The sequence below is a fragment of the Centruroides vittatus genome, unplaced genomic scaffold (genome assembly GCF_030686945.1).
Source record: "Centruroides vittatus isolate TY-2023 unplaced genomic scaffold, ASM3068694v2 contig_1213, whole genome shotgun sequence".
NCBI lineage: Eukaryota > Metazoa > Arthropoda > Arachnida > Scorpiones > Buthidae > Centruroides > Centruroides vittatus.
The window spans coordinates 1420873-1447602 of NW_027120776.1; the positions used below are offsets into that span (position 1 = coordinate 1420873).

The window sequence follows — 26730 nt, forward strand, 5'->3', positions numbered from 1 at the left end:
CGTAAAATCCCCGTTTAATGCCACACAGAACTCCTATTTAACGCCACACGAAAAAAATGCACACGAAATCGAAAAAATCGCTGTTTAATGCTACCCGAAATCGTGTTAATTTCTATACAAAAGTATTACATGTGGCCCAAAAATCGTGTTTAACGCCTCCAAAATCACGTCAAGAAACGTTAAAATAGAAAAGTTCTAGAAGATTTAAGCTTTCTAGAATATTTTTTTTTTTAAAAATCCGATAAGATGATGAAAAATTCGCATTGCAACACAAAGGAACTTCAGGAGGAACCAAACTTAAACTTCCTAATTCATCTGCTTTATTTACAAACGTTACAAAATAATTCTTCCTGAAGGCAAGGCCTCATAAAACCATTTTATAATTCAATGTATACTAAATATTTTATTTTTATATTAATATTAAAAAAGGCTTCCATTTGCGGACAAGATTGGCACAGTTAAAGGCTTTAGAAGGCACAATATTAAACGGTGAGTCGTTAACGTTAGATAAAGAATTCTGCCAAAAAAAATAGAATTAATAATGATAAAAAATAAACCACGTGACGATCCTCATCCTCGGGATGATTCTTTTAAGTCTTCTTAACAAACGGATCTTCATAATTTTCAAGTCCGCGGGTCCCTTAAATGGTTAAAACGTTACCAAAATTCCGCGTACACCTCAAGAAAAATACTGATCTAGAAGCTCAGAAGACTAAGATTAACAAAGCTCTTAAGCACTTCAGAAGCACTATATTGATGTTTCGGGCACTTTTATCTTCCTGTCAGATTGTCAGACCGCGAATTCCAGCAGCAAACTGTCCGGAATAGTAGAAAGATGTCTTCAAATCCATGCCGGAATGATGCGAGTGCGTCATGCTGTTGTACGGATGATTCGATACATAATGATCACCCGAATGTGGGAACATGGTGGGCGCAAAGGTGGTGCTTCCGGGATCGGTTCCTTGAGTGGATTGGCTGGAAGGCCACCCGTTGACCGATCTGTTCCACTCATCCGGTTGCATTGATGACGATGCGGACGGATGAAGCTGATGGTTGGACGAAAAGTCGGCATTGTTGATGGATTGCATAGAAGAGGGTACATTGGCATGCAGCATGTTCATTACCTGGAAGGGAAAAAAATAATGTCAATTAAAGGCCCGTATTTTTTAAAAATGAATTTCAAGCAATGTGGGGTGCAAAATTAAGCATTCATAAGCGGGTAATTTAATTTCGTTACTAGATGGTCACTCATGCAAATGAGGTTCCACCCAAAGGCTGCTCTTTGCATTCATCATTAAATTAATTAAAATTAAATCTTTTTATGTGTATGTGTTGTGTGTGTATATATATATATATATACAGAAAAGCGGCAAGATAAAAAGGAAAATTTCCGTAGTTCCGCCATTTTGTGATTGCGACTATTAAAGAGGGGGACGGGGGGCCTTTACAACAAACGATTCTTCACAGAGCAACACTACAACCGGATGCATTTTCAATCGAAGAACATTTTTCATACGTTTCTAAACCAAAATTAAATGAAAGATAATGGAAATAGCAGATAATCTTTCCCCCAATGTTCCGTCCATTTACAAACCACCTGTTGTTTTGTTTGAACAATAGAACCTGTATACCCCTTCCGACAGGCCGCCTCTTATTGTTTTGCACACATGTTGCTGGCTACCGTTGTCTCTATACAATTAATCATGTCTCCAACATCAAGTAATTCTTTCCCCCGAGGAAGTACGTTTTGTTCCATGAAAAGGAGCAACAAAACGTTCTGCAACGTCTTCCCTTTCAAAGGCCACAATAACGCTTCATCTTCAATCGTTCCGATGAAAGAACTTTACAGCACTCGACAGATGCCACTACTTAATATTGAGCCATTTTACGGCTGAGTGAAGCGAAATTTTATACTCTACCCTCCATGTGCTCGTGGTTGAGCCACGCTATGAGATTTATAAAGGGCCTGTGATGCGGTAACACATTCTTACCTGAGAAGAATGTATTGTTACAGTATTACAGAGAGCAGAAGCAGTCACGTGACTAGTTTAAGCGCAATTTAAACCCTACCATCGACGTGCACACAGTAAGCCACACAGGATCTAAATTGCCTGAGGTGTTGTAATTCATCCTACCTGAGGAGCAGGAGCGGACGAATTTGAGTAAGCAAAATTTTGTACTTTGCCCCCAAGACGCACAACATTGGGTCTAGGGTGCGTCAGTGCTCTCTTACTTGAGGAGGATACACGAATATTACGTAATAGGGAGGGTAGAAATCGGTGACTCGACACTCTCCTGTAGAAGGCCTGTAAGATGCTCTTACCTGAGATGGAAGAGTGGACGCAGTGTTGACGTAAGCAGAATCGGTCATATGGCTAGGGTAAGACATAGAGGTCCTATTATCCGCCACAGTTTGATGATGTAGAGGAACAGTAGTGTTGGCCTGGCTCGGATGATGCAAGGTGGACGGATCTATAAAGTGTTTTGCCATGAGAATCCATTGAAAATTTTCCATTCAAACTCACTTTTCATACCTTGTGTGGGCGTAGTGTAAGTGGGATCCGATAACAAATAGGGTCCACTAGCCGGAAATGCCATAGGTAAACTCAGAGCACTGAATCCATTTAGCTGCTGGCTGCCCATCTGTTTCCTCCATCTGGCTCGACGATTACTAAACCATACCTAAATTTGAATCGTATATTAGTTAAATACACCTCATAATTGTATATCTCGTATCGGTTTACAGACAAGAAAATCCTTTGTAAGGATTCTTTCTCCCCGTTTCCTCTAAAAAAAAAAAAAACTATTAATATAAGGCCCGAGGTAACCATCTGGATGATGTCAGCGAAGACAAGGGACAAGCGATACAATCAGGCCTTTGCACCTCACCTACCGCAGTCTAGGCGCTAGTGTTACAAGGCGGAGCTTTCTATCATTCATTTTCTCACCTTTGATGTACATGTTGACGCCTTCTCTAAGGATTCCTGTCATCCGTGACCCCAGAGTCAATCTATGACCCACCAAATGATCCGATCCGATGTTATTACTCCTCGTGTAATGGTGTGAAGGGACAAGAATCAATTAGGGCCTTGTCTATCTCCACATCTGATGCTGCAAGGTGTGGCCGTTCGCAGTGACAAATGTACTTAATGGATTTACTACCGAATTCGTCTTTCGTAGGGGCAATTAGTTAGAACGCTTTAGACATTACTGAAGCGTTTAAATGGAAGCGATCCTTCAAGGCCGGATGTTGTAAGGGCCTCATACATATTGTGCTAAACGCTCTTATCTATGAGTTATGGTAATTTCTAAACTCTTTATTGTGTAAATTTGCCATTAAAAGATGGTAAAACGGCATCATTCTCCCATTACTTTGAGCTGAAATTGCTGTAGAAGCCCAGCGATTTCAGCTAGGAGTAATGGATATGCGGGTCAATTTCAGCAATTTTTCGGGCTTTTGAAAAGCCAAAAACCGTCTAAAATATTGTCTAAAGTCTATTCTAATTAACTGCTAATTGATTAGAATATAAATTAAATAACTAATCCTTATTTTTAGCAACAATTACACCTATTCTAAGGGAGACTTCACAAGACACTTGCTTTATCGGCGAGTTAAATTAAAATTAATGAAAAATTCCCATTATTTATGGAAATTTGAATATTTTAATCTTTTAATAAATAAAATTAATCAGGAATCCTTGAAAATATTCAAGAAAATTCTGTAATATTATCGTAGAGATCCGTGTTAAGGTAATGCACCTTGCACTTTGGATTACCTTCACCACCTTTGTACCCAGGTCGTGAGTTCGCATCCCTCGTAGGGATACGAACCCGCGGCATTTATATTTAAACTTTTAATAAGGATTTGGGTTTACAGTTGACTCTATTTAATCCTAGCTCTTAACTACATTAAATCCTACATTAACGCGGTATGAAACTCTAGCTTCCTAACGAAATCTAGAACATCCTAGTTTAATTGTATAATAAATAAAATTATATTTTAATATTTTAGGCCCTAAAAAACTTATTATTCTTCGTAAAAAACTTATTAAAATTCGTAGAATATAAAAATTTATGCTAGAATCCTTCGTAGTCTGGAGCATCTTCTCATTTAAGTTTTTCCTGTAACAATTCTTATTATCTCCTATTTTTATGGTAAAATTTTTAATTATTTATAATTATATTAAGTGAAATTAAGTTAAATGATAAGAAAATAATATAAATCTTTATATTTTAACGTAAAATTTCAAGAAAAGTAAGCTCAAAACCGCGAATTATTCGTGATTATCGTAATGAGTTAATGAAGATTTGAGTAAATTTAAAGTAGGGTTCGTAATATTTTAGGGCTTAATATCGATTAATATGTAAGGAAAAATTGCATATAGGGTCACAGATGATACACTTTCCCTCTCTGAAAAGTACTATATCAATTCATCAGATAGTTATCTCTTCCTAAAGCGACAAGATACCCATTGCCTGATATTATCCATTTATCATTCGAGGTTGTAAATTAAAAACTAAAATAGGAGCGTTCGCAAGAAAAAAAAATGTAGATGAAACCCCCCCAAAATGCCCGAAAACAAACCCGAGGGTAAATATACGCATTCTGTACTTACTAAAAATAAAATAATTTTTAAGGTAAGCCAATTAAAAATTATTAAACCGTTCAATTAAAAATTAACTAATCGAAGTCGACTTCCCAACCGAAAGATCGCGACCCCTTTAAAGTCTGCCGAATTCCCCAATATCTTTATGGACCTCCGGGATGGACGTTTAAAGAAAAAACGTTAAAAATTCGATTTAAATTATACATTTAAGTATAATGGATTTTAATTGGGTTTTCCTCACCTGAACTCGTGCCTCTGTCAGTTTAGTTCTCTGGGCCAGCTCTTCCCTTGTATAAATATCCGGATATTGGGTCCTTTCGAAGGCTTTCTCCAATTCGTCCAATTGAGTAGCAGTGAAAGTAGTTCGTGACCTTCTCTGCTTCCTTTTTAATGTCAATCCGGGTTCAGAATCGCAATCCGAATGGCACACGTCTTCGCTTTCCCTTTCTAAAATTCAAAATGCCTACATTTAGCAAATAAATATTTGATTTTAATCAAATTTGAAGTGCTAGAAAAGAAGAATTAAGGCCCACTTCTTTAAGTATTTATAGTGACCTGTAGCAATTAAGGCCCTATAGCGATCTAAATGCAGCAGAGAATTAAATATCGCCGGTTGCCGCATCCAGTTCAACGGCAGAGCAAGAGAGTTTTCTTTGTTTTGCGAGATTTTTTAAATAATAATATTAATTTACTAAATACTAATTATCAGGTATTAACTTAATAATGAAAGGTACTAATTTACTGAGCCAAAACCTCAGAGATGAGCTAGGGCCTGCGCCAAAAATAAATGAAGGAAGCTCATTCTATTCGAAGGTTATATGGAAAAAAAAATCAATTTCTTGTGTAAATTTTGAGGGCCTCGCTGTAAGGCCCCTCTATCAAATAATCCACTGCCCTTCAAATTTTTATATTGTAACTTATACATAAAAAAGTAAATTTCGAGAGCTAAATGCTCCTATTATCCCCATATATTTTACATAAAAGAGTAAGTTTTCAGGCCCTCCTTATCCCCCAACACAAACCAAATGTCTCTGTGATCCCTCACATTTTATTCTGTATCATATTTTTTTGTATAAGAGAGTAAATTCTGAGGGTCCTCTTTATCAGGGGTCTAACCAAAAGCTCCTACAATTCCCCATATTTTGCTTCACACCGTATCTTCCACACAAATCAGCAAATCTCGAAGCACCCGTAAGAACGAGGCCCGGAACGAAATGCCCCTCCGGGCCCCTTGCAAAGAACTACAATTAAAAAAAAAAACAACTCATCCATAATTTTACCAGGACCTTATATTCATTTCCTAATACCTAAACGAACAATCAACCCTTCTGAAAACCAAACCCACAATTACTAATGACCCGCCCAAAAATGTCTCCTAATTATTAAAACTAAACCCCCCCCAAAGAAACATTTATAGTTTATAAAGTTGAGTAAAATATTTTTTTTTTATTTTTAATTTAAACTCGAAGAATGTACACGTGTATATATATATATATAGGCCCTATATATGGAAGTGGCAGATGTAAAGCCTGTAATTAGCGTTGAATTTCGGTTGTGACAAGACCAGTTCTAATAGAAGGTCGCAACTAAACATTTCATTAGACACGATGTAGAAAACAACAGGTATCATCTCGGCCCCATTATTCTCAGATGTTCAGCTCTCCGCCCTCTTATTCCGTGTCAACCTACCTGGGTGGGCCAAACAGGGGTGTGTCTGAATAAGTTCTTCTGTAAAAATCTCTCCCCCCCTGTTATTTTTATTATTATTTCCACTTCTTACAATGACAGTTTTAAAGCGGGAAATATTCGATTTTATCGCGCGTAATTTGTTTTAAAAAAAATATAAAAAATGTTAAAGAATTGTTTGAGGATTAAATATCGCCGGTTGTCGCATGGGTTGGATCGTTTTTAAAATGGGCGGCGATATAAAAAAAACTGGACACGCCCATAATTATTCATTGGTAAAAAAATAAAATTACGTCGAAATTCTTCCCCCGATAAAATCTTTTTTCATCGATTTCGTCGGCCGAGGTTTCTATTGGCTCGCTTAACGAATATAATTAACTCACGATTTGAATGTCCGACCAATAAACGTTGAGATCGTTCGTCGTGACGTAGGGGGAAAATTTTATTTGTTTATTTTTCATGAATAATTAATTAGAACGTTTTAAAAACGTAACTTAAAAATACAAATTATTTAAAATTCTATTTATTTATTACACAGGCTAGACCTAAATTCGGTTAACTGTGTGTATATAAGAAGTAATTCCCTATTCTTTAAAACACACACACATATATATATATATATAGGGTGGCCCAAAGGTCGGTTAATACAATTTCTGCCTTTCTTTAACTTATTTTTGTGATTCATATTCGCAAATTTCACTTGAAACACGCATATACACACCAGTTAACTAGCTTACCCTATATAATCAAATTTTTATATGATAATTTACTTTAAAGTCTATACACAGGCCTGCCCAAAAAGGCTAAATTCCTGCCCCATTCAGATATTTATTTACAGAAAGGCGCATTGTTCTAAACTCAGTTTTACCTTTAACGTTTAAAAGTGAATGAGGGGGGCCCAAACGTCAGTTAACAACTGACGTTTGGGGCCCCCCTCATTTCTTCGCATCTTTTCTGCTATATTAAAGCGTAAATTAATAATAGAAAAACTAATTAACTCATGCAATAACCATAAATTAATTGTTAATAAGTAATAAATAACAATTAGACGTTTACATTAATTAATTATCGATTATAATTTAACGCCATTAATACGATTTTTAATGCCAATTAATTAGCATATTTAAATGCCCATCGGGTTTAAAATTAGCTTTAATAATTAGTAAAAAATATTTTTAAATTAAATAATAACGAAATTTAATTCCATAATAAAAAAACATTATTTTGGGAATTTTTTTTGGATAATTAAATATAAATTTAACGAGAAAATCTCTTGATTGATTGATTATCAGAGGTTGATTATGATTAATATAACAAGCTCGTGACTCGTAAATAATTAACCAATAAAAAAAAACTTGACTTTGTTTAAAATTAACTCCTGTTGCTTATTATCAACTCCTATTGGTTTAAATTTTAACTATAGGTTTAAATTAACCAATAAGATTTAATAATTGATTTAAATTTGTTAGCAGTGAGCAGAGTTCATAATTATTTTAAAAAAAAATTAATTTATGAGTTTTTTCGAAAAATAGGGAAAAATTGATTTATTTTATCATATTTACCTTTAATTTTTAATAATTTATCCGTATTTTTTAATGTTAAATTTTATTCTTAAGTGAGGCGGCGATGACGTAATTTATGAGTATAATACTTTTTAAATTAAAAATTGAAGAAATTTGCTTTAAAAAATGCTATTTTCTCATATAATTTTAACGTATTTACGCATAATTTACAGTTTTATTCATATTTTGTGTAAATTATATATTTTAAAGCACCGCTCTGTAGGTCGATGACGCAATATATGAGTAAAATTAAAAAAAAAAAAATACAATTAATTGACGAAATTCTTCTGAATATTTCGTGAGAAAAATGTTTACTTGATCGTATTCACGCTTAATTTTAACAATTTTATCCATATTTTTTTCGCACAAATACTTATTTTTGAAGTGCCGCTTTGAAGGTCGATGACGTAATATATGAGTAAAATATACATTTAAAAAAAAATTTAATAATTGCTTTAAATAGTAATAATAAAAGAGTGTCGATTTTATTGTTCTCTGTAATGCACTGGAGCTGAAATAATTTACGAAACGCTTTAAAAATATGCGTGAAGTGCATGAAGTCGAATAAAAATCCTCACAAAGAAACAATCCGGAAGAGTGCCAACGAGACTAATTTTCGTATTAAAAAAAATTATTTAAAAATAATAAAGTTGCTTACTATCGTCCATTGATGTCGTCATGCCCCGAAGCACATCCACCCAAAGACAATAAGTTTTAGTTAATAATTCAAAAAGAAAATGGAACCCATTCACGAGGCATACTTATGCAAATGAGGGCCTAAGAGGGACGTCTTAATGAAAAGACAAGGACTAAATTTACTCGCGCTCCCCCCCTTCGAGGGTATCATAAAAATCAACACTCACAGGCATATCTTTAACTCAATACTTACAGAGGGGGGGGGGGTGCTTCAGGTAACGGTATTTATTCGTAGCGGTAACGTTACCCTGGGAGGGCACCAGCTGTTATCTTCATTCTTTAGGGGGGGAGGCTACTGATAGTTGGATAAGATGCACATAACGGGCCACACACACACGCGCCCGACGTTAAGCTCCCGTGTCTGATAGTATCAGCACGCCTCGATTGCTATCTCCTCACTCTCATTCCGCCCCGACAGAAAGTTGATGTTTTCGGTCCACCTGGCCGGAAAGAGCCGAATTTTTTTTTTGTTTTCGGGGGGAGGAACGTCTTCGTTTACGTGTAACCCTCGAATTTGGCAACTCGCTCGGTTTCGGGAAGGGCGGAGATTCTTCTTTTGTATCGATTGCTGCTGCTACGAGTGCATTCCTTTGCTTGTTTTCAACGTTCCTAATTACTTTTACACTCTAAATGTTATGAGATTTTTATGCGTTCGTTTGTCTGTTCGTGCGTGTGGGCTTAAAAAAAGAAAAAGAGGTAAAGAAATGCCTTCGTTGGTCGAGCGTGTGTGTATTTGTATGTATGCTACGCGATGAGGAGAGGAAAATTCGAAAAATAACCCACTCTAGCGACGAACAGAAATAGTAACCCATACAAATGAATGAGTTAAGCACTTTTTTAAATTCGTTAGCGTACTTTAATACCCACATCTAAAGACCCACTGCACTCTAAATTAGGCACTAGACGAGGAGTAAGTCAGCTTACAACAAGCAAAAACAGCTACCCCAATATAATTTTAAGCAAAATTTCGTTTTAATTTGTAATAGAAATATAAATTATTTTAAGGTTTATAAGCGTGTTTTTATAGCTTAAAAGTCTTCCCATAAGTTAACGTAGCTGTAATTTTTGGGCATTTATAAGGTTTATAAATGTAATTTTGGAATGAAATTATAATTTAAGATTAAAATTTTAATTTTATAAGCAACTTTTTTTTAAATATAAATCTATATTTTGGGACTTTATACTCATTTTAATTAGTGTAAAAAGGTAAAAATTGATATATAGGCTAAGCTATTTTGGAGTCAAAAGTGCAAAAATATTGCTTATTTTATGTTTAAAAAACGTCTAAATTTAATCGAAATTTTATAGAATTTTATTAAATAAAATTACTTTCTTTGTAAATTCAATTAAAAATATTAAAAATAAATTTTTAATTCGCTATAACGGGGTGTAGAGGATGGTGTTCGAGCCGCATTTCTGCTAAAAAAATTTACAAATTTTTGCTAAATATTTAAATATTACATTATTTTTGATAATAAACATTCAAAAGATTAATAAATAACATTAAAATATTTAAAAATAAATCAATTTTCTAAAAATATTAAGCATTAAATCGGACGTTTCCATGCAGTTACCAGAAACAGCAAGCAACGACCGTTCGTAGATGAATTTACTCGCAATTTTTGCAATTTGCAAACACAGAAAAACCCCAAAAATTGCAAAAAAATATATGAATAATCAATCCGTTTCTTCGTAGAAAAACACAGGAAAACATTTTAAACCGCCTGTTATAAGCAGCAATACTTCATGTAAGGACCCACTACACTCTAAACTAATAGGATCTAAACGGGGAGTAGGAGGGCTCTGAAACCCAACAAGAGGGCAACCGAGGTCCCTCAACTTAATTATCAGACTTTTAGGAGGTTCGACAGAAGGGGGAGTTGTGAGAATTTCTCCTGTTACAACATCACAAATGACATCTTTCTAATGATCAACCATTTATTCTACGAGGGGGGATGGCAGTAAAATGGTTTTTTTTTCCTCTTCCCCTTCCCAAGAGCATGTAAGAAACTCGGTGTGTTGCAGGCGTCAGTAAATGAAAATTAATAATGCAGTCTGTCTCGTTAATGTCAAAGGTCGAAAGAAAAACACCTGTTCTGTCTTTGGTGAAGAAGTGTTTGAAATATGTCAGGCCGAAGATCGTATATCTTTTCTTTTCCTTTCAAGACCCCCCTTAGAGTAAGTAAAGCTGATAGATATGCCATCGACCACTTCAACAACCGGCTATTACTTGTCTCCAACTCTTTTACTGTGTATGACATCGACACACGCGACTATTAATCCCTATCAGCTTCCGGTAGTTGTCAAAGATCTAAATCTTTTTTTGCATGTCGAAATAAATGGCCACTCTACGGTGCCGCATTAAGACGTACCAGGAAAGTTTTCGAGAAAATCAAAATAAATTCGTACAGGCTTGAATATTTCTTAGACTTATAAAATTTCAAAGCATATTCCCAGGTTAAAACGCGGTTTACTCAGCGGAGTGCCAAAAGGTAAACCTTTTTTGCGCGTTGAAATAAATGGGTACTTTACGCGCCGGTATCAAGGGGTAAGAGGGGGAGAAAACCTTTATAAACTTTAAAATAACCTCATAAAAGCATAAATGTTATAAAATTTATATAATTTTAAAGCGTATTTCCTCATCAAAACATGACGTGAATCTTTTCGCGTGTCATTTAACGAAACCTCATTAAGTTTCTTGAAGGTTTCGCCGTACGCCTTAAAGTAAATTTATAAAAGCATGAATATTTTTTAAAATTTATACAATTTTAAAGCTCATTTTCTCATTTACAACATGATTTATGATGCAGAATATCACTCGATCCATACTCATGAGGAGTCTTTAAGTTGAAGGGTTTCAGGTTTAGCACGGTGCTTGTTACGAATCCTTTTTGAAAGCACGATTCATTTATCTAAATCAACATTTTCAATCTCCGCCCTCGTCTCAATTAATCTCCTGTTACGTAGAAACGAATAACAATAAAAATAAAAAAATAAAACACAAGAAGTTCCTTTGTTTCTCCAAGAAATTCTTGAGGAATCTTCAAAGATCCAAGACTCTATGGTGGCTCTCTGATGCTGTACTGAAGGAAGACGTAAGAGGCATAAACGGTCAGTCTGTCAGACCTCCTACATGGATGTCCTTATCCCATTTTAATTACGTCTAATGTACAATACATCGAGTGAGGCCGCATATGTTTAATATTCGAAGCGGTCTCTCTCTTCAGATGTCCCAAGTAATTACAGTTCTCGTTACTTGCGTGATGTAGAGGCATGTTCTTTAATCAAATTTATAACCGTGGGTAATAGGCAAATTACCTAAACATCCGGGTTGATTACCGACAGGGCATGACGTCAGCTAGCTAAGGCCCAATGATTCGCTTTCGGAGAGATCGATCGGGCCTTTTTTTTCGATCATAATAATAATAATATATATATATATATATAAAAAAAGGATCGTCGATCGAGTTTCGTTGGAGTTAATACGAAAGCTATTTATCAACACGCCTGTTAGAAAGTAAAGTGAGTAATGACTTGATTTATGCCCCAGAATACACAAGTTGCATTTTGGGTGGTCATTTTTGGCCTCTTTATTGAAATGAGTGATTGTTCCGAGATAGAAATTTCCAAGGAAACTAATTGATTCGTTCGACTTACTGTTTATATAACGTTAAAATTGCTCGGTGTTTATAATTTTTTTTTTTTTTTTTGCGTGTTTATCGTCGGAAAAAACAAAGAAACTCACCCGAAAACTCGATTTTTATCCTTTGCCAGACTGCGAAACAAGAGGTAACCTTTGCAAAGCGTCAAAATGAGATGTGACATATTTCATTTGCTTATTGCTAATCTTTGCAAACTATGGATAAAATTGTTCAATGTTTCAGGAGGATTTTCTTTTAGTAAAGTATAAGAGTGATCAACATTAAAAAAGAACTTTTGCATAAAAAAAACATTATATCTTTGCAATTTTTTCTTTCAAGTGTATTTGAGGAAAATTACAAACATTTTTCAATTAAACTTTCATTAAATAAATTATTGTTTGCAAGGGAGAGGAAATCGAAAGACTTTCTCTTAAAATCCTCTTGCATACAGTAATTTTCAGAATAAAGATTTTTTAAAGAGGATCTTATCCTAAAACATATTACTACAAGAAGATATTCAGAAAATCTTCGAAACTGATACTTTTCCATTAGGAACTCAACCCGAAGCACCTTTCATCCCAGAGAATCTAAAGAGGACCCTAACCTAAAGCAAATTTATGCAAGAGGGTCGTCAGAAGTGACATTTTTGCAATAGATTCTCTACTTGAAGAATATTTTTACAAGAGAATCTTAACCCAAAGCACGTTTTTGCAAGAAGGTCGTCAGATCTTCGAAAGTGACACTTTGCAAGAGGATTTAAAGAGGGATCTCAACCCGAAGCAAATTTCTACAAGAAGATTTACATACTCTAAGCCATTTTCTCGCAAGAAAAATCTCTCAATTTTGCAAAGAACATTCTTAAATTTGCAAAGAGAAAAAGACTTTAGTCTCACACATACAAAATAAAGTACAGTAAAGAGAAAGAGACCTCTTCAAAATCAAATCTTTGCACCTCCTCGCGAGGACACGAGATCTAAAAATCTGCAAAAATTAAAAAGAAATGAGCGCAGACACCATTTTTCAGATGGTAGAAGGAATTAAAAGGAGACCATCTTCTCCTAAAATTGAAATGAAACCTTCCGTTTCGTAGTAACCTATATTTTTCTTATCCAAAACTGGTCGCAGGCCTTCGTTTAAAGATGATTAACGCAAAGTAGTTTAAGAGGTGGAAACTCTATTAACATTTACAATGTCGTTAAGGACAATTATTGCTCTAATAAAAAGAAATGCGCCGCATATTTCTCTTCGTCTATATCGTGAGAACCCAATTTAATAATTAAACTATTTAGGACCTAATGATTGCCTCGTGCGAATTTTTACTGAGGTTTTCTCTTCCCCCTTTCTCTTAGTTGGCAGCAGAAAAAAAAAATCTCTTTAAATATTTTCAATTGGAACTGCATCTAAAAATAGAAAACAATCTAATTAACCGCCTCTTTTAGACTTTGGGTTTTCGGATAGTGTTTTTGGCTTATTTTTACTCAAAATTAGTACAAATTATGCCTTTGTTTAAAAGTATAGGGTCTGAAAAGGCCTCGAAATTACTTTTTGTTGGAGTTTCTTGTATTACAGTAAGCCTTGAATCAGCTAAGAATTAAGCGCTCTAGGCTTACTTTAAGGCCTATTGCTGCAAAATTTTATAAGAATCTTGACTCTTAAGCGTGTAAGTGTCTTGTTCACTCTTTCATATAACAACTTGATACTCTCAGAAAATATTTTTATCATTTTATCCCTCTCCAGCAATACAACATCCCAAACATCTGCTGTATTCGCAAGTTTTCAAGCTTAAAATATCATAATTTCTTCTATAAACTCATATACAGGTCGTAAGCAGGTTAAACAGGATTCAGGACGTTAGAAATATGAGGCCTCCTTAAAGCCATAAAACTGTAATTTACACCATGATTTCTACATAAAAGAGTAAATTTGGGCCTCCTTTATGTTTGAGGCCCCAAAATTTAGCCAATAGTTGGATAGAGTTTGGGGCCTGGATAGAGGCCTCGTAGTCATTTTCTGGGCTTGCCTATAGGCATATAGGTTTCAGGTTCATTAGGCCATATGTCACATGATAAACTTCTTTCAGGGCATTGTTCCTACACGTATAATATAACCTATATTTACAAAAAAAATCATTATTTTCCTAAATAAAAGCCCATAGACCTCTTTAAAATCTACAAAAATTATTAAAAATCACTATGTTCTTTCCTCAAAGATCCACGAAAATCTGCAACAATAATTACTTTCCTCCACATATGTCCAGGGAAAAATTTATAAAAATTCACGGAAAATTATTAAAAATCCATTAAAATTCACAGAAAAGTATTTTAAAGTGCATAAACATCTACAGAAAATTACTAAAAAACTGTATAAAAATCATTTAAAAAATATCAGAAAATTTATTAATTTAAATTTAAATAAATATATCAAAATATCCATCTAATAACCCACCAGAAAGAAAATTAAATAATAATAATAATAATAATAATATATTTAACTTCAATCAACAGACAGACAATTGATTTTATTATTATTTTAATACATTCGACCGAGCGAGTATTTTATTAATTAACGATTAAAAGGCCATTTAAACGGATGTAATGTGGTAAAATAGTTCTTAAACGATATTATTCCGGATAATAACAGCTAAAACGGATAATAGATTTTCATCTGTTCTCCTTTCCCCAGCTGTTTACACGCCCCGCAACGTGTGGCGGTGTTGGACAAAGTGCAAAAGTGCTGGACCGATCCTTCATTAACACTCATTTACTACACCACCAGCAATAATTACCGACATCAGGGACGACGAGCTGCAGGCAGAGCGTGTAGCAGGGACCACATTTTGTTAACCTGCTCTTGCCCCAAGCCTTTAACCAGATGCCTCTCTCTCTCTCTCTCTTTCTATCTCTTATGACTTTGGTCCTGTACTGTGCAAATTTGGCGCGCGTGCAGCAAAACGGACCAGGAAAATGCTTTCCGCCATTGCGTGCTAGAGGGAGTGCTTTAATCAAATTTATTGTGCTTCACCCTCTCTTCTATCACGTCTCCCCCCTTTTCTATCTCTTTCTTCTACTAAAAACCGACCTCCCAAGATCTGAACGTGACCGAAAAAAACTAAACGAGTTGTGAAAAGTCTTCTTTTCAAAGCCGAAAAATGAAAATTATATGAATATTAATTCGAAAATTAAAATTTAAAAAAAATGTATATATATAAAAATAATGATAAAGTTTGTGTCTTAACAAAACAAAAAAGAAACAAATTAATGGCTTTTAAAATTTAAATTCCGATCCGGCCAATCGAACGTAAGAGTTAAATCGATACTAACCAATCGAAGCGTTTAATTTAAAAATTCAAACGTATCCGTCGATTTATTAACCAATACGAACGGATAGATTTAAATTCGAATTTACCCGTCGCATAATTAACCAATAGGAGCGTAGAAATTGAAATTTAAATATTTGAATATTTGAATCTATACGTCCCTATTGGTCGACGATAGAAATGTACATATATTTTTATTTTAAATTGTAAATAACGAAATGTATAGATTATTATTTGAAAAATTTACAAAAATAATTATTTATAAAACGTTTTTAAAATTTAAAAAAAAGGCTGAGGTAATTACCTCTCAAATAGAATAAATTTCTTTTATTTAATTAGTGAACTGACTTAAAATAACTGGAAGTGTTCGGTGGAAGATACAAGAAAAAAAAAAGGGAACACTCGAGAGTGTCACAATCCGTTGTTAAGCCAACGTCGAGGAATGTTTCTCTAAACGATGTACTAATGAGCCACAGTGGGGGAGAGGAGAATACAAGAAAAATCTGTCATCGAAAAGGGATGGTTTAGAAATTTGGCCCTTTTCCATACCAGCAGCCTAGCCAGGAAGACAAACCATTGTCAGACTCGAATGACTTTCATACCACAAAAATCTAAATCGAAAATAGCTACCGACCTCACAACCCCCTGGAGGATGTGTGAACTATTGAATCATAAGCACCTACGAGTCGAGTTAAAGAATTTTTTTTTTATAAATTAATGTTGTATAATTAATCAACGTCAAAGAGAAAATACACAGAACACCGACATGGCGACTACGCCCTGGTTGCATGACTTATGTTTAGTTGTTTGGAGTATTTCAACAACGTTTCGGACAGAAGCTTACGCAAATGTAAACAACGCATTGGCGCGAAATTGGCATTTTATAAATAGATATAATTTTCGTTTTGTTTTATTTATTCCCCCCCTTAAAGGGGTCGATTCTCTGCGCCATTACCTCGATCGTTACTTAGTCGGGAGCAATTTTTCGTTGGTAGGCCCACGGGCGAAATCAACCTAATCGAGAGGAAGGGTCTGATGACCCCACGGATTGCAATTTACCAACTCTTTAACTGATTATCTAACCTTTAGATAATCGAGAGATGTAACTGGCCGTGTGAATTCTCATTACATTTAGAGCCGATAGATTAGAAAAGATGCAGTCTTTGGCGACTTTTAGCCTCGGGGTGTTACGTGCCCTCTCGAGCGAGCGGCTTCCTTTCATCTGTTCAGAACCCACACAGTCACCCAACCACCCATTGAATGCAGGAGGGCACTAGGCGGGACACCATCCACAATACGCAGCAAGAGTTGGGTCCATCTTATGTCTTAAAGGTCGTCCTGTTTTAAGGGATCTCGTGCATATTACCGACACCGACTTGTGTGGCCCTTTAAGCTAGCAACACCTTGATTCTAATAAATGTTGATAGACCTTCAACCTTAATTGAATAGACTTCCCCGGCCGGTTGACACCTGCTGTGTGGGTGTCCTTTTTTCCTCTTTCGGGTTGTGGGAATTCGGTTGTGAACAGGTACGAGCGCACGCATCCAGCAGGTGTTTGGGGACAGTTTTTGGCCCGTTTTTGCCAAAGCCAGGTGGTAACGTGATCGGGCATAACTGATCCTCGGGCGGTTGGGTGGATTACGAGAAGGGGATAGGTTGTTACAGGGGTCAGTGCCAACGGGGGATGGGTAAAACGAACTCACGGGGTGTTATTAGTGTCCATTGACATTCTAACCGAAATGGAAACGTGTTTTGCTATTTTCTTTCCCATTTTACCAGTTTATCACCAAGCTCTTCAACTCCCTACTAATCTCCTCTGACTACTGACACCTGAAATTTAAGTTCTCTATTATCTAAATTATTCTAGGCCTAAGGAAAACACGAGTATATATATTTATTTAAATCTTAAACAAACCACTCACATTCTTTAATTATTATCGACAGGCCTATAGGCTAGCCTGTACTGTTTAAACTATGTTACATCAATTATTTACGAAGAACGCAGCTGTGAAATGTATTTCTGCGTCACCATATAGTGTTCGAGGTTAATAATTACTATGCTTTCACTCATTGTAACATAGCCTATGGTGCAATACCAAGGCCTTTCAGAGAAATCATCATCAATATCTCTATGGCTGAAGGCGAAGAAAAAACCCGCGTGTTACCTATTCCCAATAATGGAATAGTATTCTTAAAGTGGAGGCCTACTTTTTAAACTCGCTATATAATTAAAAGGCCCTTTCGACAGTTTCAAAAGCCAAAATAAACCGCTCGTGTTTTAATTAACGAAACAAATCTCGATTTAAAAATAAGAAGTGTATTCGCGTATGAGAACCGAACCCACGTCTTTAACTATCTAAATTATAAGTTTGGATAGCTTTTAGTGCACGTAACACAGAGGAAACAACGAGTGGCACACTTTAATACCCATACTAAACCGTAGGCCTATTGATAGCAATCGAGGAAGATCTATAACACCTGGCATAGGGCATTTATTTACCTCCACCCACCATATCAACGCACTTTTAAAAAGATTCTAATGAATGTTTGGGGCGACAGGAAAACACTAGCATTAAAATCATTAATAATAGTGGCCCGGTCACGAACGTGTGACATAGCAGCTGGATTACGCGTTTACAATACTGATTGGAAAAACGTTGCACACTGTCAAACAACAATAAACGTTCTTATTTTATTTTTATTTTCATTTTTTTTTTATTTCCCCCTATTTTTCTTAAAGACTCACGTAACATCCGCGGCGGTCCTTAAATGAGAAGATTAATCAGTTATAAACCCGCCTCGACGTCCAAAATGCCGCTGTTATGGGCGTTAACTGAGGTTACAAGTATGACGGATCAACTAGGACCTAGCAATCTAACCCTTCTCCAACCACTGACCTCATACCACTATGGTCTTCCATCACACGGTGTATGTAATGGATGAGACCTCGTGACCCTCCTCCTCTTGATGGCCATCTTCATGAGTCAAACGAGCCAGCAATGACTGACCGGCTTCTGTCTGGTTATGAGGTCCGAAAAATGATTTTTATGAGGAGAGTCTTTGTGTTACAATGATTTCTTTTTTAGGCCCTTTTCTTCGTGACTAGCTGTTCATAAATATGGATTATCCCCCGTGCGCGTGCCGTTTTAAGTTTTGTTCATTCGAATGGAATTTCGCTGAAGGCTCCTGAATAAAGTCCTACTTTTTTCTAAGAAGACCTCCCATAAGTTCGAAGAATTTTTTCATGGATATGATAACCTATACTAAAATCTATAAATATTCCTTGTATGCGTTGCTGGATTTTGGCTATTTTCACAAAAAAATAGCCAAAATTTAACATTCGGAGGGGCAATATAAGCCTGTTGCATGGTAATTTATGAAAGCGTAGTGTATGTGAGGCCTGTATTTACGAAGGCCTAGTGTATGTGAAGGCCTATATTTACGAAGCCAAGTGTATTTTACGCGGCATTATGATAAAAAATCTCAAACATGATGCGAAAGTACGAGCTACTGAAGCCATGGGCCGCATCATTTCAGCTCTATTTTGATATACTGCGCTTAAACAAGTGCCCAAGCTACATTTTTTTCCTTTAATTTCCGCATAGAATTGAGTCAAACTGCACCTTAAGTTGATATTGAAGTGCTACAGCATCGTTGCCATTGAGTTTCATCGATGTTAGTGTTTGCTGTTTCTGCCATTTTGTCCGTAAATATTCATTTTTGATAGTCGTAAAAGTTCATAAAATGAATGAAATTTTTCAATTTTTCATAAATTTAGTTCATAAAGATTCACTTCTTTCACAGATAAATCGAAAAGTGTCCTTTATTTCGGGACTGGAACCTAACCCACGACTCCCGGAATATGGCTTAGTAGAATGTTAGTCTGTTTAGATTGATAGGATAATTTAAGGACTTACCATCCTTTTTCTCTCCCAGGATACCGTCTATTGTATGTTTGTGTCCTCCTCCTTTAGTGGGACCTTCTACACTGTCCAATTTCTCGTCCTCTCGATAACTTCTCAATCCATTCCCAGTTCCTCCTCTAAGAAGACGACTGATAGAACTGACAGAAGGGGCCGTGCTCCTATCACATAATCCTTCTTTGATTAACTTATCCCTTATTTCCCAACTGAAAATACTAGGATTTTCTCTTTTATAGTCCTCAATCTTCTTCTCTATTTCTGGTGTAGCTACACGAGGTTTGCTCCCTCCTATCACTCCTGGTCGTATACTACCAGTTTCCTGGAACATAAATTTATGAAATTACATCCAGATCGAACCCAAGACTCCATTTTTATAGTTAAAAATTATTAAAACAAAATCTAAAAGTGTAATTTATTCATCAATATCTTTAAATTCTTGCGTAAGAAGTCCTCAAGTCTTTACAGATGTCGATTTTATAGGTTTTCGTGGGCCTAAATTTAAATTTTTAACTTCTTCGTGATAAATAATATCAAATATATTAAAATAGTAAATATTAAGTTCGAATTTTACGAACTGACAGACTATCCGACGTATAAAACTATAATCGAATCCAAAAAATATAACAGATAAAGACGTAAAAACGAGGAAGAACATACCTTTTACGATATTGGATGAGTGTAAAAGATGTGGGTTCGGTTCCGATGTCTTTTAAACTTTTCCAGGACCAAGAAAACTTGTTTTTAATGCTAAATTCGGAGCCGAACCAACGTTTTTCAGGCTCATCCAGCAAGAAAAAGATTCAGTTCTTGTTTCTAACACTAAATTGGAACCAAACTCACTCCTCGCAAACAAATATAAGATGTTTTGTAATGTCGAATTCAGAACCGAACGAACGCCTTCCAGGCCCATCCAGCATAAAGAAAGATTCTTATTTTCAATGCTAAACAAGGTCCTCCTCGTGTCCGAAAGGCATCGGAGTCGAACTTACGCCTTTCAAACTTCCGTAAGAATGTAAAATTTCTTAAATTAGTCTATTTTAACACAGCATCAGGCCTGTCAACTCGTGTTACAAAGCAAGGTACCCACAAGATTTTTTAATGCGGCATTGCCCCCTCCAAAGTTATATGCCTCTATCCAGATGCCACGTGAGGATTTATGCCACGGGCTTACCTCACAACAGAAAAATATATTATTTGTAGAAATCATCATAAGTCGAGTTTGAATGTTTATCAAAGCAGCAAGCACCTGGACAGCATTTGCGGTTTTCAAAATGGAGATGTTTAGGTTGCAATTTCCCACGCTGCCGACATAATCCCCTCGTATGAAAGGGCCAAGCTGGCCACAAAGCTGCCATTAATCGGCTGAGCCTCTTGCCGATCTGTACAGAGGGCGGGGATATGGGATTTCGATGGGAACCACCGGATCTGGTGTTAGTGGCAGACGTGCCCTTCTATTGTAAATCGTTTGGCAGGAGGACTGACTTTTGGATTTACGTCGGTGTTACGGTGTTAACAACACAAGAGAAGTAACTCTGTATCGATCATAAGTCAAAAAATTTGACAGGCATAGCCTTTATTTTGGATGAATTATTTTACGGAAGGGATAATTATGTGTTCAGCTAAAAATAACTTCGACGGTAACCAGTAGAAATGAAAATTTGGCCAGGAAATTATTCTAGAAATGCCTAGAAATTATCAAAAAGAAAAAAAGAACAAAGCTAATTTTAAGATAAAAGCCTCCGAAATCCTCCGAGGAAGAGGTAAGACGGTATATACTAAACCTCCGAAAGATCCCTCCATGACAATTTTAACCTATGAAAGATAATGTTTCGAGTAAATTCAATTCTTAAAACTAATTTCTTACAAATTACCAAGAAAAATGCTTAGTTTTAAGCATAAACCAGGTTCTCAAAGCCTTAAATTAGGCCTTTGCTTAGTTAAAAAATAATGATTTTCTTGGCAAACGTCATGCTAATGTTTCGCTCATTTATGCCAATTTGAAAGCAATTTCCTCTTTGCAAATAAGTAAAATTTATATATTGTAATAGCCTTTATTACGTATAGCCTTGATAAACGATCTTAAGCCTTTTAAGCTATGTTGAAGCATTTAAATCTTCCGCGCGGTACCACAAATTTCGAGTCAGATAAGGCCTCTACAACTTCCTAAAATTTGCACAAATAAGAATTTTAAGGCTACCCGCTTAAAAATATGGCACTAGAAGATTAAATTTTAGCCTTAAGACAGGCCTCGAAGCTTGATTAAAGGCACGAACTGCCATTTTTGTTAATGGTCAAATGTCATGCATTCTACTCCAATAAGGCTTATTTATGCCAGTTTTTCCTCCTTATCATCCTTAAAGGCAACTAAATATGAAATTTTATAATAATTTATTGTAAATAATCTTAAGATTCAGCTTTAAAATTATATTCTACAGTCTTATTTTTAAGTTTTAACCGTTTGCAATACGCGGGTACTTCAGCTGCTTAATGGCTCGTAACTGGTTATTAATTGCTGTATATGCGAGATCCGTTACGAGGAGACATTCGGGGGGGGATTGCTTATGATGTTACGGATGTAAATGGAAAAATATAAATTGAAAAAAGTTTGTTTAAACTTCTCATTCATACCCCGTTACAATCCGTAACAGGCGAAACGATTCGCTGTTACATCAGAGGGCCTGTAACGAAGCGATTCAATTATCGGGCCTTCTTTTGCGATCTGTCTTTGTGTGTGGTCGGGTGTCTTTCTAGGGGAGGTAGCCCTTTCCTATCCCAGCTCATTAATTCTCCGAGCGTCTTTTAATTCGCGGGCGTTGACATCTTCTTCTCCCCCCGAGGGTAACCAATCAGAAGAAATATTTCTAATTGGCAGGAGTTGTCCCGCACGTGCCTTTCATTAGGCAACATAAGAAGAGTAGGTAATTGGGGTGCAGTTCACGCTTAAGACTTCTCCCAAGAAGAAAAGAACACTCGCTCAATTAGCATTTTGACTGCTCGCGCTTACAAGAAAAGTGTGTTCCTTACCCCATTGATGTGTCTCGCGACTGGGCCCGTATTATGTATGACGTGCCTGTCAAGCACGCTTCGAAATAAAGCATAAGGCGGTCCTAACGCCGCCGCCAGACCACGTGGTTACTAAAAATACCGACTGGAACCGTATTACGAGGTCAATCGCCCTTAATTATAATTGACGTCGAAGACATTCGAGCACTTTGATCCTCCTGAAGGACCTCCCACATCACGAATATTGATTTAAGCGTGAGGTGGGATGCGTGCAATCAATACAGAGCCGCGCTATTGTGCGGAGGGGGGTGGAGACGAGGGTTTTTACCCCCTCTCAAAGTACTCACCTGGTAGCGGTTGAGGATTTTGGAGACGCAACCGTGCGACACTCTCAATTGCCTCGAAATAACGCATGGACGGATCCCCGCTGCGGCCATTTCTACAATTTTCAACCTAATATGATTGGGAAGGGGCCGGCCGTTGATAAACACTCCTCCTAATTGATTTACACGGCCTTGACCTGAAAGGAAAAATAAGAAGAAAAAAAAAACGTTATGTCGAGTTTTCTTCCATATCTACGGCGTAACTTCGAAATCTAACAGTAAATTCTGCAATTAAAATTGAGGGATCGTTTATGGTCTAATTAACACTGTAAATTAAGTACTTAACGTTAAAGAAGTCGGGCAATTAGTGGCCCCTTTGAGTCGACTTCTCCGCACAGCTCGCTCGTTAGATTTACGAGAGCGCATTGAAGGACGTTCAGGGAAATTCAATTTATTTAAAATTTTAATCGATTAAGACAATTTTATACCATTATATTAAAAGAAAACACGTAAATTCACCGTTATAAACTTTAAAATATTTTAAAATAATTAAAATATAGAGTAAAAAACGACCCGGAAAAATATGGCACGATTGATCGCGCGCGATCTACGAAGATGGAGGATGAATTTGGCGATCGAAATAAAAGATATTTTCACTTAAAACTGGTAGAAAATGCTGGAATATTTCGCAAATAATATAAATTTATTAAAAAGCCATTGTTGTTTGCGCCTGTAAGCGATTTAGAGGGCACATTTATCGAATCACAACCGGAGTGTGTAGGTGTCTCGGCCTAACTGGTATGTCCACAAAGAGATTCTTTCATTAAACCATATTTAGCAAGTGAGACAGTATCCGGTCGTTGAGAGCCTGTTTGTGTTGCATCCTAATTACCACAAGTGAACACGTGACTGCCATCAATTTAGATGCTTTGCCTCTACTCGTAACGACAATAACGCAAGACGTTGGCAAATACCTTACTTATACAATATAGTTCCGGGCCGGTTAAACAATTAAAACTAAGATCCAAAAGTCATTTATCTATTTTTTGAACCAGGGCCCGATTTCCTAGAATATATACGAGCATTGTGCATCTAAAGATCCAATAAAGGAGGCCTTATTTTTATAAATTAACCAGAAAATCGGCTCTAGAAAGTTTAAACTCTCAAGGAGGGGATACCTCTGCCAAAAATTTAGATCCTGGTAATTAATATTACATTTCGGATAAAGTAGGACCCATCTACAGGCTTATGTTTAATGGTTTAAGGTCTTTTTATCAGTTAGCATCCACGATCTCATCGGATAAAGATGATGAAAGGTGATGCTGGATCAGGGATTTTTCTTGTTTTTGCGGTGTTTTAATCGCATTTTTTAAATATAAAAACTTAAAAATTCTTATTAAAACTTATTTTTAATACTAATTTATTGTTTTAATATTATCAAGAGCGTTAATAATGTATAGGAGTTTAAATTCATAAGTATATAAGGTGGCCCTTTCTCTTAACCAGAAGCTTAGATTAAATTCTAGTGTGGTCATGACTGCCGAAAATTCGGGATCTGATTAACTAATATTACATTTTGGATGATGTAGGACCCATCTACAGACTTATATTTCATAGTTTAAGGGCCTTTTATCGGTTAGAATCTACAAACTCAACGGATAAAAAAGATGAAAGATGATGCTGGATGAGTGTTTCTTCTCGTGTTTATGATGTTTAATCGCTTTTATTAAATTTAAAGAGGTGAAAATCTTATTAAACACACTTTCTAGAGCCTGTAACAACTATGAGGACCATTAATAAAGCTGTAGAAACCCTAAAACCGCTTCGGTTAAGTGAAAATGAGACGGAAGGCTTCACTAAAATTAAGCAACAAGCATCGAAACTAATAGAGAAACACGTAAGTTCGGTGAAGCCATCTCAAAACATTTATCCCATTTTCGACAGTGATTTATGGGGGCTTAGTTAAAGAAGTGCAGCTCTAAGTAGCATTAACTGAAGCTCACTGTTAAATCATGGCCTCTTCATTACACTTTACTGTCTCAAACGCTTTTATTGCTTGTAGACGTTGTCTAAAGTAGTAAAACTTCATTCAGTGATACTTTACTTTTACAGAGGGAAGGGGGGTACGGTATTGGTAGGACGTCATAAAAACGGGAAAGAAGTCGTAAAGTTTAGCATTATACCGGGGGGCATCGTTATTTGGACTGTACAGCTTTGTTTAGTAGTAAAGTTCCCCCCCCCCGAAAAAAAGACAGAGAGAGAAAAGTGGGAGCTCTTGTTTTACTGTCAAGATGCTTACAAACAACATCTCGGACATCCTGCCGAAGGGTCGTAAATACAACTTCTGTTGTTACTCAGGCCTCCTGCACCTCATCATCGACAACTAATACGTCACTCCCACTCTGTACAGTTGCGATATTGCGACACTTCCGAAGCTTTAAAAATGTTTAACGACCAGAAAAATGTAAACATCGCCCCCCCCTCTCGCCATGGGGTGAGGTTTATGTCGCCGCCTTACAGAAAAAGGGGTATCGGCAGCGACGGATTTTCACGTCTGATAAGTTGGTTGCATCTACGGGCCTTCAGTTATGAGTCTACAGATTAGGGCCTCGCCTTACGAATGGGCCTACAACTTGGGGCCTAGCGCTATGGCCTATATCTTAGGAACCTCGCATTTTCACGTGTTTCATTGTTTTGGTGGAAGAGAAGGGCCCGTAGAGATTGTAGCCTCGAGTTAGCTTAGGGCCTCGCATTTTTTTTCGCGTGTAACGTTATTTTAGTGGAATAAAAAGGCCTCGAGTCATGCGTGTCTATCTTATAACCTCACAATTTTACATGGACAGGAAGGGCCTGTTAAATGTTGTACCTTAGGGCCACAACGTGTTTAAGTCGAGCGAACAACTGACAAAATGAATGTTATAAGCATTAAAATTTAAAAAATTAATTTATTATTAAATATTAATAATTATAATTACATAAAACGGGCATTAATCAGGCATAAAGCGATTAGTCTGACGGCCTTTGAGCGCTGGAATTTAAGGATTTTTTAACTAAAATTACTTTATAATTTAAGACGTTATAACGAGGTTTTATATATTTATATAAGTTTTAAATCGCAATAACTGGGGCAGGATCAATTATTTTTCTATGTAAACTCCATTAGATTTAGATTTAATGGAGTTTGGACTTGTAAATAGATTAATTATTGGTTATTAATAATTATGCCTCTACACAAAAAAGTAGGCATAATGGAGGACTAGTTTGTTTGGATTATTTCCTGCCAAATAACATGCTAAGCCACGTCTGCAACAATACAATAGAGGAAAGAGCAAAGATCACTTACGTCACGATTTTTATATTTCTTCAACACCTAACATTGGCGAAGCTTTAACAATGCTCTTTATTGATCGATAGACCTTCTATAACGTGCTTTTAACCCACATTAAATTAAATTTATTTAATGTTTTATTTAAAAAAAACAATAATAATAATAATTCCCTCCTCCCTGCAGAATTAATGTTTAAAAATTAAACTTGAAAAGTCCTTCCTCAGCTTAAAAACTGGACTTTTTAAAACTTGTGTTCCTCCTCCTAACCTTAAAAATTAGACTTAATTTCAGGAATATTTACCCCCCTCCAAAATTAAAAAAAAAACCCCTACTTTCCTGCCACTACTTTGAAGGGTTGTAGAATGCTGTAATTATTATATAATCACTTTATACCTTATTTACTTTGTATGAGGCATTAGTTATGAGGTGATGTTGGCCTCCTAATCATTTTATAATTTCTAACGAGTTTTCTGTATTTAAAACATGGAGCAGATAGTTTTAGAAGATAATAGTGCGAATGAGCCAAGTGACGAGGTCTTCATCTCATTCAAAACAGCCTTGAGTTATTTGCCAAGGTTATGTAAGAGATGTGTGGAATGCCTTATCAATCAGTCCTCATAAGTTTTTCAATGAGTAGGAAGTTAT

General features: G+C 36.1%; 1 protein-coding gene and 1 long non-coding RNA gene across 2 annotated transcripts in view; one reads left to right on the plus strand and one right to left on the minus strand.

Annotated features, from left to right (window-relative positions):
- Positions 1-308: 308 nt before the first annotated feature.
- LOC136985996 (protein gooseberry-like) overlaps positions 309-26730 on the minus strand; it is a 34501-nt gene continuing 8079 nt past the window's right edge. The window contains exons 2-7 of the mRNA XM_067283437.1: positions 22782-22954; positions 19426-19750; positions 4849-5054; positions 2535-2682; positions 2324-2472; positions 309-1124 (exon numbers count right to left, since the gene is read on the minus strand). Coding sequence (XP_067139538.1) covers positions 783-1124; positions 2324-2472; positions 2535-2682; positions 4849-5054; positions 19426-19750; positions 22782-22954 — 1343 coding nt within the window. The 3' untranslated portion in view covers positions 309-782. The remainder of the gene's footprint in view (positions 1125-2323; positions 2473-2534; positions 2683-4848; positions 5055-19425; positions 19751-22781; positions 22955-26730) is intronic.
- Positions 11554-16409, plus strand: LOC136986000 (uncharacterized). Its single transcript, XR_010882414.1, has 2 exons — positions 11554-11662; positions 15848-16409. It is a non-coding gene; the product is annotated as an uncharacterized lncRNA (long non-coding RNA).